At 37.7% G+C, this 14,329-nt stretch overlaps 1 protein-coding gene across 5 annotated transcripts in view; it reads left to right on the top strand.

Annotated features, from left to right (window-relative positions):
- PPARG (peroxisome proliferator activated receptor gamma) overlaps nt 1–14,329 on the top strand; it is a 131,530-nt gene that overhangs the window by 76,589 nt on the left and 40,612 nt on the right. For all 5 annotated transcript variants that reach the window (XM_082347933.1, XM_082347934.1, XM_082347935.1 and 2 more), the window contains 2 exons: nt 2,217–2,444; nt 3,834–4,003. In XM_082347933.1, coding sequence (XP_082204059.1) covers nt 2,225–2,444; nt 3,834–4,003 — 390 coding nt within the window. In that variant the 5' untranslated portion in view covers nt 2,217–2,224. The remainder of the gene's footprint in view (nt 1–2,216; nt 2,445–3,833; nt 4,004–14,329) is intronic.

Raw genomic sequence — 14,329 nt, 5'->3', positions numbered from 1 at the left:
GTCTAAAAGGAAAACAGAATAATAAGACACTGTCCTTTGCTCCAGAACTGGAAATCTAACAGAGGAGATACTTATCCAAATAATTATAGCAGAGTGAAAGAGAGGTACTCAGTGCTGTGGGAACACGGAGAATGGAGAGTGTTTTTAAGTTGGAGAATTCGTGGAAGGTTTCATGGAGAAAGTGGCATTTGGACCAGTGTGGGATTCCCCACTACCATGGGAAAGACAGACGGGAATTGTGACGGGTGGTGATGAGGGACAGGAGGAGGAGAGCAGCTTCAGGAAGCAGCGTGAACGGAGATGAGCGACTAGACAGTGCAGAGTGTCTGCCCTGGGCACACAGTGTGATGCGCCCAAGCACAGGACTGATGAGAATGGGGGTGAGGTCTGGGATCCCGAGTGGAAAATGACACTGAAAAAGCAAGTCAGACTGTCAGGGAGGGCCTTGAATGCCACGCGAAGACTTTTCAATTTATGATGTAGGTCAGTGCTTCCCCTGCTTTTCCACCCAAAATTGCCCTTAGTAGAAGAGGACAACAAAATCAGCGTTCTCGGGGGAGGAGGGGAGGGATGAATAGGCAGAGCACGGCCGGTGTTTAGAGCAGTGAAGCCATCCTGTGTGACGCTGTGATGGTGGATACTTGACATTATGCATTTGTCAACACCATAGAATGAACAGCACAAAGAATGGATTCTACTGTAAACTGTGGGTTTTAGTTAATCATAATGTATCACTATTGGTTCATCAGTTTTGTCAACAAGCATACCACACTAATGCAAGTGTTAATAATAGGGGAAATGCACGTTAATAATAGGGGAAGCTGTGTGTTTCAGGGTTTGTGGGGGAGGGAGAAAGGGAAAAGGGTATATGAGAACTTTGTAGTTTCTGCTCAATTTTTAAGTAAACCTAAAGCTGCTTTTTAAAATAGTCTATTCTTTTTTAAAAATAGCGTTCTTTTACCCATGAAATGGACTACAAGTATCAAGTTTTTTTAGGAGTTTCATAGTATATCTTTAAAATCACGTGAATTTTTTGCTCTGTTTATTTACACATAAATAACTACTTTATCTTTAAAATTTTCCCTGAAACTTTTCAATAAAATAAATGACCCCTGGGGATATGATTCCTGTGTTGAGAAGCCTGACATTGGTTGGCAGGCGGTCACTGAAGTCATATGTTAAAAGTGAAACAAAAATAAACCAGTAAAATGATGAGCAAACAATTTTTCTTGCAACCCAGACGTTTTCTGCATCCTTATTTTCATTTCCCAGTGTTCATACAGAAGCATATACACTAACTTTAACTCAGCCAACCTTTACTTTGTCTACAGAAGAACTTTGCAATAGGCATGATGAGACATAGTTGATGAACCCACTTTTGTGGATATTGCAGTTGAGACAAGAGCGGTGTATTTTGATAGGACAGTAATATATACTAAGAAAAATGGATAGAGAAATAGAAAATAAGCATGCTGAGGAGATGGGCAAAATAAATGGAGTGACGTGGGTTAGGTAGGTTTAGATGAAATTTGGAACAAAAGATACAGTTCAATGGCTGCCTCTGTCATTAGGAGCACACACTTTTTTCTGGATGTCATTGAGACCCCGTATGACCTTTAAGCTATCACCAGAGTAGTGTTTGTACTGTAAGACAGATAACTTCAAGTTGTTTGGGTACTTATTCATGTAGATATTCAGACATGTGAACCCAAACCGTGCCTGATGCGTCCTCTTGGAACCACTGAAGCACATTCACAGCACTAGTCTCCTTATTTGTGTTTTCAAGGCGCTTTGTTTTTCTTATGAAGACCACAGCTGGAATCTTTAACCTCTTGCAAGAATCAGCCTTTGAGAGCTACATTCTTTAGCTCTCTGCTTGCTGGGAAAAAACAAGAGGCCCATTCCCAGATACCCTTAGGAAAGTCATCCTGCTCTGATGAGAACAGGGCTGTTTGTAAGACGTTGATATGAGTATGCCGTACACGTGACACTATTAGAGGGTCCTCAACTGTGATGTCCAGGTAAGGGGTGACTTCCCTCCATTAGTTCAACAGCCTGGACGGCACTAAGATGGTGGCTATGTTCTCTTCTCTCCTCATGATCACCTAGGTGACATCACTTGACCCAAGACTCTTTCTGTTCCCTTTCTGTGGATCTTTACAAGATGGCACTGTCCTCCAGGACTAACGTCATAGCTGTTCTTTTCTCCATTTCAGAAATTACCATGGTTGACACAGAGATGCCGTTTTGGCCCACCAACTTTGGGATCAGCTCCGTGGATCTTTCTGTGATGGACGACCACTCCCACTCCTTTGACATCAAGCCCTTCACCACCGTTGATTTCTCCAGCATTTCCGCTCCACACTATGAAGACATTCCGTTCCCAAGAGCTGACCCAATGGTTGCGGATTATAAGTATGACCTGAAACTCCAAGAGTACCAAAGTATGAGGTTTATTTCACTTTTCAGACTACTGAGACTAGAATTGGACTAATCTCTCATTCACACTGGGATAAATGCTCCAGAGACTAAAGCCTATAGTGAAACTGTTTACCATTCATTTATTCACCCGTTTATCCATGAAATAGTGGGCATTTGTAATTGACCAAAAGGGAAGGTAGTGTGCGAACACCCCAGATCATCTTTCTCTGCACACCACCCCCCCCCTTCCTTCCTGCCTCCCTTCTTTCTTTCTTTTCTTCTTTCCTTCTCAGGGACATTTTCCAGCATGATTACCTTGCCAGGTGCATCTCAGGCTAAGAGTCCATCCCCCCCAAACTTTGAATTCTTTTTTCCACTTGTAAGTAGATAAGGAACATTTTGTTACTTTTTATAACTTATCTCTAAATCACTATTGCATCTTTCCTAATTCTGCAGTTTGAACAGCTTACAGTGAAACCTATTTTTCAGCACAAATTTAAATGTTGACATTGTAGACTGTTGATAAATCTCCATGCCATTAACGCAATTCACATCAAGCCATCAGACTCAAGAAAAACTAAAACTGCACTTTTCAAGATTAAATTTCTATGATGCTCTTTACTTGATTTTTATCTCTTTGCTGATATGCTGTTTTTCCAGAGCCACCACCATGTAACTGCAGCCATTACTTGACAATAAGTAAGAACTTCCTGTAGTTCTAGTTTTTTTTTTTTTTTAAGATAAATGATATACTTGGTTATATTTATATGTGTGGCTTTTGGTTGGAGCCTAATATGAAAATTTAACAGGCCTGATCCTGACCAGCGGAAAGATAGTGCTTGCTTTCCATAGGGCCTCTCTCTATCAGAGATCATTTTACAAACCATCTTTTCTGACTCAACATTGATGGGAACCTGGTCTCTTACTTTTCATGTACCTTCAAGCTGGGCTTACCATTACCTTTCCATGGCAATGTTCCTTCTGTTTCCTTTGCAAGAGTGGTTTTAAAACACTTCTAAAATGCAACATTTAAATTAAAATGTATAATTTAATATTGTCACGAATGCCAAATACAGCACATTATGTAGCAAAATAACCTTAATGATCTCAAATACCATATGTTGCCTGTTAGAGCTTTAGTATTACGAGGTATTGCAGGGTCATAGAACCACAAAGTTAAAAGTTAACCACAAAGTTAACCCCATTTTTTTTCACAGGTGGGGCTCAGAGGTGTTGCGACTTGCCTGTGATTACAAAGCCTACTTTTTCCTGTGTATTTTTCATGTTCCATAGTGCATCTAACTTAAATAATAAAATAATGGCAGTAAGGTGTACTACAGTGACTTGCCCTGTTGCTTCTTGAGCACTGTTTTTCATGTGATAATTACCTGCTCATGTTTTTCTGTGCACAGGTGCAATCAAAGTGGAGCCTGCATCCCCACCTTACTATTCTGAAAAGACTCAGCTGTACAATAAGCCTCACGAAGAGCCTTCCAACTCCCTCATGGCAATTGAATGCCGTGTCTGTGGGGATAAAGCTTCAGGGTTCCACTATGGAGTTCATGCTTGTGAAGGATGCAAGGTAAAAAAAAATTTTTTCTTTTTTGAAATAATTTGCTGAAAATGTACCTATTATTTCATTTCCTGTTGCAAACAGATGGCAAAGAACTGAGATAACATTGTCAAGCTTTTAAATATTTTTGGTAAAACCCATTCTTCAAATGATATAATACTTGAAAACCTAAGAAAATTGTTAAAAGCAAGGCTACTTTGCCTCACTTCCCTTTTTCCAAATTGGTCCTATGCAGCACCATCTAATTCGAACCTTGCATTCTGCAGATTTAAAAAAAAAAAAAAAAAGTCACTTGTTCAAGGTATCATGGACAGACAGTGATGAGCTGACCCAGACTGGTACCCGGATTTCCTGAATATTCTATTTTTTTTTTTCACTATACCATGGAATATTCTGTGTGTCTAAGACCCGATAGATAGATAGGTAGGTAGGTAGGTAGGTAGGTAGGTAGGTAGGTAGGTAGGTAGGTAGATAGATAGATAGATAGATAGATAGACAGACAGATAGATAGAGAATCTTCATTTGAGCCTTAGAACAGTCCTATAAAGTCAAGCTTATTTATGGCCAGTTTACAGGTGTAGAAATCATGAATCAGTGAGACTTGCCCATGGTCATCCATCAGTAAGTGGCAGAGCCAGGACCAGAACATATATCTTATGACTCCTAAACCAGTGCTCTGTGCTTTCTTATTCCAGCATCAGTTTGAGCTATGTGTTATGAGCAGGCAAAGCGATGTAACTATTTTGGAAAGGAGGTACTCTTTCTCCTCACCTCTTTTCTTTGTGAAAAAGGGTATTTTGGAAAGTTCATTTAGTAATATTCTGCCCAATTATTAAGAAAGTGTTAATCTACTCATATTTTATTTTATTTTTATTTTTTTAATTTATTTAATTAATTAATTTATTTATTTGGCTGCGTTGTGTCTTTGTTTCTGTGCGCGGGCTTTCTTTAGTTGTGGCGAGCGGGGGCTGCTCTTCGTTGCATTGCGCGAACTTCTCATTGTGGTGGCTTCTCTTGTTGTGGAGCGCAGGGCGCTAGGTGTGCGGGCTTCAGTAGTTGTGGCACGCAGACTCAGTAATTGTGGCTCACGGGCTCTAGAGCGCAGGCGCTGTAGTTGTGGCGCACGGGCTTAGCTGCTCCGCGGCATGTGGGATCTTCCTGGACCAGGGCTCGAACCTGTGTCCTCTGCATTGGCAGGCAGATTCTTAACCACTGAGCCACCAGGGAAGTCCCTCTACTCATATTTTAAAATGTAGTTAGTCTTTTAAAAGAATTGATTCTAATAGGCTCCATGAATAAAATAGTAATCGAATGGTACTTATTATATACTCCAGGGCTCAGAATAAATTGTTCATAAATACTTACCTTATAAAATAATGCTGCTTATAAAAGGTAAGATCAGATTCAATCCTCAGTTGGGCTTTTTTGTTCAGAATAAAGATATATGACAGCAGTTAGGTAGGTGTTAGAATATCTGGGTTCCTAACTGGACCATGGGCCAAAAAAGGAAGTTAATATTTATTGAATTTCTACTATGCGCCAGATATTGTGCAAGATGCTTTTGCATATTATCATTTTTAAACCATATTCTGCCTAAGTTTTCACATGTATAAAATGATGGTGTTGAATTAGGTGATCTCTAAAACCTCTTCAGTCCAATAGTTTATTACTCCAAAGGCAACTTAATAAAGTGAAAGAGACAAGCTAGTGGTCACCTGGCCACTTGCCCAAGGTCCCTAACCAATCACATGAGCACTTCAGCCCTCAGACACCTTGTGTGTAAAACAACTTGGTTAGATTAGCTCCCCAAGGGCTTCTTATTCATCTCTAAGTTCTAAAATTCCAAAATGACTCCTTGAAATACTACTGGCAAGAGATGGCTTTCGTTTAAAACACGAAAACCCATTCATTCTGTGATTGAAACCAAACTAAAATATCTGTGATCTTATATGAAATCATTATGTTCCCAAGGAGTAGTAAGAACATGTCATTTTATTGAGTTAGATTTATATAATTTTGAGTAAATTGTGGCTAAATTCTGAGAAATACCCAAAGAAATCTTTCACTTTTGGTCATCTTGGTAATTTATGCTGATAAATAAAAGTATGGTTGGTTAAGTTTCCACAATAAATTATTATTTTTATGGGCTGGTAAAACACTTAGAAAACTAGAAGGCTTAAGCAAATAGTTTCACTGTGATTCTATTCATCATATATTTGTAGAGAGGTTTTTTTTTTTTCTGAAATTTTTTTTTTAATTTTTGAATTTTATTTAATTTATTTTTTTATACAGCAGGTTCTTATTAGTCATCAATTTTATACACATCAGTGTATACATGTCAATCCCAATCGCCCAATTCATCACACCACCACCACCACCCCCCCCCGCAGCTTTCCCCCCTTGGTGTCCATACGTTTGTTCTATACATCTGTGTCTCAACTTCTGCCCTGCAAACTGGTTCTTCTGTACCATTTTTCTAGGTTCCACATACATGCATTAATATACGATATTTGTTTTTCCCTTTCTGACTTACTTCACTCTGTATGACAGTCTCTAGATCCATCCACGTCTCGACAAATGACCCAATTTCGTTCCTTTTTATGGCTGAGTAATATTCCATTGTATATATGTACCACATCTTCTTTATCCATTCGTCTGTTGATGGGCATTTAGGTTGCTTCCATGTCCTGGCTGTTGTAAATAGTGCTGCAATGAACATTGGGGTGCATGTGTCTTTTTGAATTATGTTTTTCTCTGGGTATATGCCCAGTAGTGGGATGGCTGGGTCATATGGTAATTCTATTTTTAGTTTTTAAGGAACCTCCATACTGTTCTCCATAGTGGCTATATCAATTTACATTCCCATCAACAGTGCAAGAGGGTTCCCTTTTCTCCACACCCTCTCGAGCATTTGCTGTTTGTAGATTTTCTGATGATGCCCATTCTAACTGGTGTGAGGTGATACTTCATTGTAGTTTTGATTTGCCTTTCTCTAATAATTAGTGATGTTGAACAGCTTTTCATGTGCTTCTTGGCCATCTGTATGTCTTCTTTGGAGAAATGTCTATTTAGGTCTTCTGCCCATTTTTGGATTCGGTTGTTTGTTTCTTTAATATTGAGCTGCATGAGCTGTTTATATATTTTGGAGGTTAATCCTTTGTCCGGTGATTCGTTTGCAAATATTTTCTCCCATTCTGAGGGTTGTCTTTTCGTCTTGTTTATGGTTTCCTTTGCTGTGCAAAAGCTTTTAAGTTTCATTAGGTCCCATTTGTTTATTTTTGTTTTCATTTCCACTACTCTAGGAGGTGGATCAAAAAAGATCTTGCTGTGATTTATGTCAAAGAGTGTTCTTCCTATGTTTTCCCCTAAGAGTTTTATAGTGTCTGGTCTTACATTTAGGTCTCGAATCCATTTTGAGTTTCTTTTTGTGTATGGTGTTAGGGAGTGTTCTAATTTCATTCTTTTACATGTAGCTGTCCAGTTTTCCCAGCACCACTTATTGAAGAGACTGTCTTTTCTCCATTGTATATCTTTGCCTCCTTTGTCATAGATTAGTCGACCGTAGGTGCGTGGGTTTATCTCTGGGCTTTCTATCTTGTTTCATTGATCTATGTTTCTGTTTTTGTGCCAGTACCATATTGTCTTGATTACTGTAGCTTTGTAGTATAGTCTGAAGTCAGGGAGTCTGATTCCTCCAGCTCTGTTTTTTTCCCTCAAGACTGCTTTGGCTATTCAGGGTCTTTTGTGTATCCATACAAATTTTAAGATGATCTCTTCTAGTTCTGTAAAAAATGCCCTTGGTAATTTGATAGGGATTGCATTGAATCTGTAGATTCCTTTGGGTAGTATAGTCATTTTCACAATATTGATCCTTCCAATCCAAGAACATGGTATATCTCTCCATCTGTTGGTATCATCTTTAATTTCTTTCATCAGTGTCTTATAGTTTTCTGCATATAGGTCTTTTGTCTCCCTAGGTAGGTTTATTCCTCGGTATTTTATTCTTTTTGTTGCAATGGTATATGTGAGTGTTTCCTTAATTTCTCTTTCAGATTTTTCATCATTAGTGTATAGGAATGCAAGAGATTTCTGTGCATTAATTTTGTATCCTGCAACTTTACCAAATTCATTGATTAGCTCTAGTAGTTTTCTGGTGGCATTTTTAGGACTCTCTATGTATAGTATCATGTCATCTGCAAACAGTGACGGTTTTACTTCTTCTTTTCCGATTTGGATTCCTTTTATTTCTTTTTCTTCTCTGATTGCCGTGGCTAGGACTTCCAAAACTGTGTTGAATAATAGTGGTGTGAGTGGACATCCTTGTCTTGTTCCTGATCTTAGAGGAAATGCTTTCAGTTTTTCACCACTGAGAATGATGTTTGCTGTGGGTTTGTTGTATATGGCCTTTATTATGTTGAGGTAGGTTCCCTCTATGCCCACTTTCTGGAGAGTTTTTATTTAAATGGGTGTTGAATTTTGTCAAAAGCTTTTTCTGCATCTATTGAGATGATCATATGGTTTTTCTTCTTCAATTTGTTAATATGGTGTATCACATTGATTGATTTGCATATATTGAAGAATCCTTGCATCCCTGGGATAAATCCCACTTGATCATGGTGTATGATCCTTTTACTGTGTTGTTGGATTCTGTTTGCTAGTATTTTGTTGAGGATTTTTGCATTTATATTCATCAGTGATATTGGTCTGTAATTTTCTTTTTTTGTAGTATCTTTGTCTGATTTTGGTATCAGGGTGATGGTGGCCTCATAGAATGAGTTTGGGAGTGTTCCTTCCTCTGCAATTTTTTGGAAGAGTTTGAGAAGGATGGGTGTTAGCTCTTCTCTAAATGTTTGGTAGAATTCACCTGTGAAGCCATCTGGTCCTGGACTTTTGTTTGTTGGAAGATTTTTAATCACAGTTTCAATTTCATTACTTGTGATTGGTCTGTTCATATTTTCTATTTCTTCCTGGTTCAGTCTTGGAAGGTTATACCTTTCTAAGGATTTGTCCATTTATTCCAGGTTGTCCATTTTATTGGCATAGAGTTGCTTGTAGTAGTCTCTTAGGATGCTTTGTATTTCTGCACAGTCTGTTGTAACTTCTCCTTTTTCATTTCTAATTTTATTGATTTGAGTCCTCTCCCTCTTTTTCTTGATGAGTTTGGCTAATGGTTATCAATTTTGTTTATCTTCTCAAAGAAACAGCTTTTAGTTTTATTGATCTTTGCTATTGTTTTCTTTGTTTCTATTTCATTTATTTCTGCTCTGATGTTTATGGTTTCTTTCCTTCTGCTAACTTTGGGTTTTGTTTGTTCTTCTTTCTCTAGTTCCTTCAGGTGTAAGGTTAGATTGTTTATTTGAGATTTTTCTTGTTTCTTGAGGTAGGCTTGTATAGCTATAAACTTCCCTCTTAGAGCTGCTTTTGCTGCATCCCATAGGTTTTGGATCGTCGTGTTTTCATTGTCATTTGTCTCTAGGTATTTTTTTCATTTCCTCTTTGATTTCTTCAGTGATCTCTTGGTTATTTAGTAACGTATTGTTTAGCCTCCATGTGTTTGTGTTTTTTATGTTTTTTTCCGTGTAATTCATTTCTAATCTCATAGCGTGGTCAGAAAAGATGCTTGATATGATTTCAATTTTCTTAAATTTACTGAGGCTTGATTTGTGACCCAAGATGTGATCTATCCTGGAGAATGTTCCGTGCACACTTAAGAAGTGTAATCTGCTGTTTTTGGATGGAATGTCCTATAAATATCAATTAAATCTATCTGGTCTGTTGTGTCATTTAAAGCTTCTGTTTCCTTATTTATTTTCATTTTGGATGATCTGTCCATTGGTGTAAGTGAGGTGTTAAAGTTCCCCACTATTATTGTGTTCCTGTCGATTTCCTCTTTTATAGCTGTTAGCAGTTGCCTTCTGTATTGAGGTGCTCCTATGTTGGGTGCATATATATTTATAATTGTTATATCTTCTTCTTGGATTGATCCCTTGATCATTATGTAGTGTCCTTCTTTGTCTCCTGTAACATTCTTTATTTTCAATTCTATTTTATCTGATATGAGTATTGCTACTCCAGCTTTCTTTTGATTTCCATTTGCATGGAATACCTTTTTCCATCCCCTCACTATCAGTCTGTATGTGTCCCTAGGTCTGAAGTGGGTCTCTTATAGACAGCATATAGATGGGTCTTGTTTTTGTATCCATTCAGCAAGCCTGTGTCTTTTGGTTGGAGCATTTAATCCATTCACGTTTAAGGTAATTATTGATATGTATGTTCCTATGACCATTTTCTTAATTGTTTTGGGTTTGTTTTCGTAGGTCATTTTCTTCTCTTGTGTTTCCCACTTAGAGAAGTTCCTTTAGCATTTGTTGTAGAGCTGGTTTGGTGGTGCTGAATTCTCTTAGCTTTTGCTTGTCTGTAAAGCTTTTGATTTCTCCATCGAATCTGAATGAGATCCTTGCCCAGTAGAGTAATCTTGGTTGTAGGTTCTTTCCTTTCATCACTTTAAGTATATCATGCCACTCCCTTCTGGCTTGTAGCGTTTCTGCTGAGAAATCAGCTGTTAACCTTATGGGAGTTCCCTTGTATGTTATTTGTCGTTTTTCTCTTGCTGCTTTCAATAATTTTTCTTTGTCTTTAATTTTTACCAATTTGATTACCATGTGTCTTGGCGTGTTTCTCCTTGGGTTTATCCTGTATGGGACTCTCTGCGCTTCCTGGACTTGGGTGGCTATTTCCTTTCCCATGTTAGGGAAGTTTTCGACTATAATCTCTTCAAATATTTTCTCTGGTCCTTTCTCTCTCTCTTCTCCTTCTGGGACCCCTATAATGCGAACGTTGTTGCATTTAATGTTGTCCCAGAGGTCTCTTAGGCTATCTTCATTTCTTTTCATTCTTTTTTCTTTAGTCTGTTCCGCAGCAGTGAATTCCACCATTCTGTCTTCCAGGTCACTTATCCGTTCTTCTGCCTCAGTTATTCTGCTATTGATTCCTTCTAGTGTAGTTTTCATTTCAGTTATTGTATTGGTCATCTCTGTTTGTTTGTTCTTTAATTCTTCTAGGTCTTTGTTAAACATTTCTTGCATCTTCTCGATCTTTGCCTCCATTCTTTTTCCGAGGTCCTGGATCATCTTCACTATCGTTATTCTGAATTCTTTTTCTGGAAGGTTGCCTATCTCCACTTCATTTAGTTGTTTTTCTGGGGTTTTATCTTGTACCTTCATCTGGTACATAGCCCTCTGCCTTTTCATCTTGTCTATCTTTCTGTGAATGTGGTTTTTGTTCCACAAGCTGCAGGATTGTAGTTCTTCTTGCTTCTGCCTGTAGAGAGTTTTAACATTTCTGAGAACAGCTAAAAGTTGAAAGACAAATATTGTAAGTAGCTAAGTTCTGAGGGCATAAAAACTTAGAAGATAAAAGAAAGCAAAGAAGAAAAGTAGCAAAAAGAAAACAGGGAGAAGAAAACCCAAGTGCCCTCGAGTTACAAACAGAAATGTTCTAAGGCAAAAATGGAGAATAAACACTTAAAATCTGATGAATCTAGGGGAGTCCTTCACCTACCAGAGATAAACAAATAAAGAAAAGCAGTAGAAAAAAATTAACAGTATTGTATAGTAACCTGCAGTAACTTGGAAACCATTCAAAATATAGATTACAGACTTCCTAGACTAAAATGCAGGGAAGGTTATGCTATCCTTGGAAGGGAAAATAGACATCTGGTCATTTTAAAGTTAAGAACAAGAAAAATGTTAGAGGAATAATGTAATTTGGCTTCTCCAAGTATAAATCATCAGTTCTCAAATTGTGGTCTGGGAATGGGGTCCCTAAGACCCTTTCAAGACACCCATGAGGTTGACGCTATTTTCATAATAATAATAAGTTGTTATTTGCCTTTTTCATTCTCATTCTCTCAGGAGTGTAAGTGGAGTGTTCCAGAAACTGCATGACATGGAATGTTAGCATAGTTCTGATGCCTGATGGAATGTGGCCTGTGTGTTCTTGTACATAGTAATTTCTCAGGTTTTATTTCTATTCTGATCAATGCTAATAGGTATAGCCCACATAAACAAAAGCTCTTTGGAAACCTCAGCAATTTTCAAGAGTAAAGGAGTATGGAGACCAAAAAGTTTGAGAACCACTGTTACAAGGAATGAGGCTGAAGACATACTGACTCATTCTTTGCTACTATGGAGTTAAACAGAATTGCTGCCACACTCTGAATGCAGCTAAATTAGACCAGTGGCTGTCAGTAATCAAAGATATCACCTTAGGTCATCAACAATACTCAGTGAAAATGAAATTAACACATGTGTAAGACTCACCTGTATGTGTTTTCTGAAAGGTGCTTTGGCAATTTAACATTTGTCATTTCAGTAGAATGTGGGATATACCCATAATTAAAATACAGTTGACCACAAACCTGCAAACTAATTTATAGATTGCAAAAAATAGTTATAATCCTTAAGATAACTGTCAGTAGGTCTTCTTAAACAACTTTACAGTGCCAGTGGAACAGGTTTATGTTGGTGATCCTTGCCAAAATTCAGATAGGAATAAAAAGATTGGGTTTGGATTACAGGGAAACAGTGATGGAGTATTTGGTTATTAACGTTACAGATTTAGGTAATGTATAACCTGTAGCTACTGAAAGACTAATAAACTCTACAGCTTGCTAAGCTGGCATTTATTGCTTACAAATTGGACACTTATTTTTTTCTCTAGTAGGTTTTCATCATATTTTTGTGTCTTTAGTGAAAGATCATTTTAGAACCATAGACTTAGCTAAAGGCATAAGGAAGCACAATCTACCATACAATACAGTGTAATCTGTTTTTGTATTTCTATGTATTTTTTGTATTCCTACCTCAGAAAGAGTTTTTAGTATATTCCCATATGCCAGTGGCAGCTCGTTGATTCAGCCTCTATGGGCCATACCATTTTATGATAAAGCTGAATGCAGGGCGTTTAATCTCATTGTAAACTTAACAATACCACTCTTAGGTCTCATTGCACCTGATGTTTTGTTACTTGTAAAGCAATGAAGGAGAGGTTGGAGAAATTTTTTTTTAAAGCAGAAAACCCCCCCCCTCCAAAATGGGCATTACGTTCTCACAAGCAAATATAAGGACTTTATAATAAAAATATACACAAAACAATTTTCTGAAATGCTGACTGATGCATCTCCATCACACCAGTTCACAGACTTCATGATAATCAGAACTGTGAGCTGTTGAAATTGCACACCATTTTATGGACGCTGACACAATAAAAAAGAGTGTTGTTAGAGAGTGTTTCTTTATTGGCAATATGAAGAGACTTTTGAGAAGCCCGCTTCATTCTTCAAGTCAAGAAATAATTTTACAGAAGAAACACTGAGAGCCTTGTATCTTCCTCTCTAGATTTCTTGAAAGAGTCAAATTGTAAGAAAACGGTTGGTTATCATGAACTTAGTCTTAAAAGAAAAGTAAAAGTAAGTTCCAAGCTTGTGCTGGAGTCTGTATATATTTAGTTCAAGATTTTCGGTGCATAGTCAGTACGTAAATGATATACAGAATGATTATCCTTCAACATTGGAATCATTACAAAAAGAATGTGATACACTTTGAAAGACATCATAGGATTCAAAACAAAAAATCACATTATAAGGGTTAAGCTTAAAAAACATAATTCTCTTATTAAAAAGCCTTCCTCTCCAACCATGCCAAATAAGTGAGTACTCTGGGACCTGGCAGCTAGCCAAGCAGCATTTTCAACCACTAATATTAGGTTTTAACAGTGAACATCAGAGAAGCAGTCAAGGATATCATAAAATATATATGGTCACAATAGCAAAAATCAAAACAAAATTTCTCACCAATATTTATCAGTGACAACAGTTCTGTACTTTAGCCTTGTGTGAATCATTGGGGGAAAAATGGCTTTTAAATATTTAAAACTTCTTAGAACCCTTTGAGAATTAAAGAGGCTTAACTTCCCAGCATACCGTACACAGGACATACTGTTTGAGATATTAGTGATCTCGCAAGAGGTAGGGAAAACTCTCCAAAACATTAATAGCAAAACAAACAAAAAAGCAAATCCTAAGTCTTGAGATGTAGCTGCAGGCATACTTGGAGGGGCAGGGCAGAGTTTCCTCATGATAGATGCCCACAGGAATACTGAGGTGCAACATTGCCCCACAGGTAGATGCCTATGTCAGTATTCTGAGCTGTCAGTGAGGAGAAGCTGAGTCTGGGGCTTCTGAGTTGAGCCACAATTCTCAAGAGAGTCTGAAATAGTCATAAGCCAGTGGCACTCCTGGCTTTCAACAGAAGAATCTTTAAATTCTCTTTGGAG

This window comes from Balaenoptera borealis, assembly GCF_965194805.1.
Source record: "Balaenoptera borealis genome assembly, chromosome: 12".
NCBI lineage: Eukaryota > Metazoa > Chordata > Mammalia > Artiodactyla > Balaenopteridae > Balaenoptera > Balaenoptera borealis.
The sequence above is the reverse complement of the archived record's forward strand: the minus strand, read 5'-3'. Positions and strand labels throughout refer to the sequence as shown.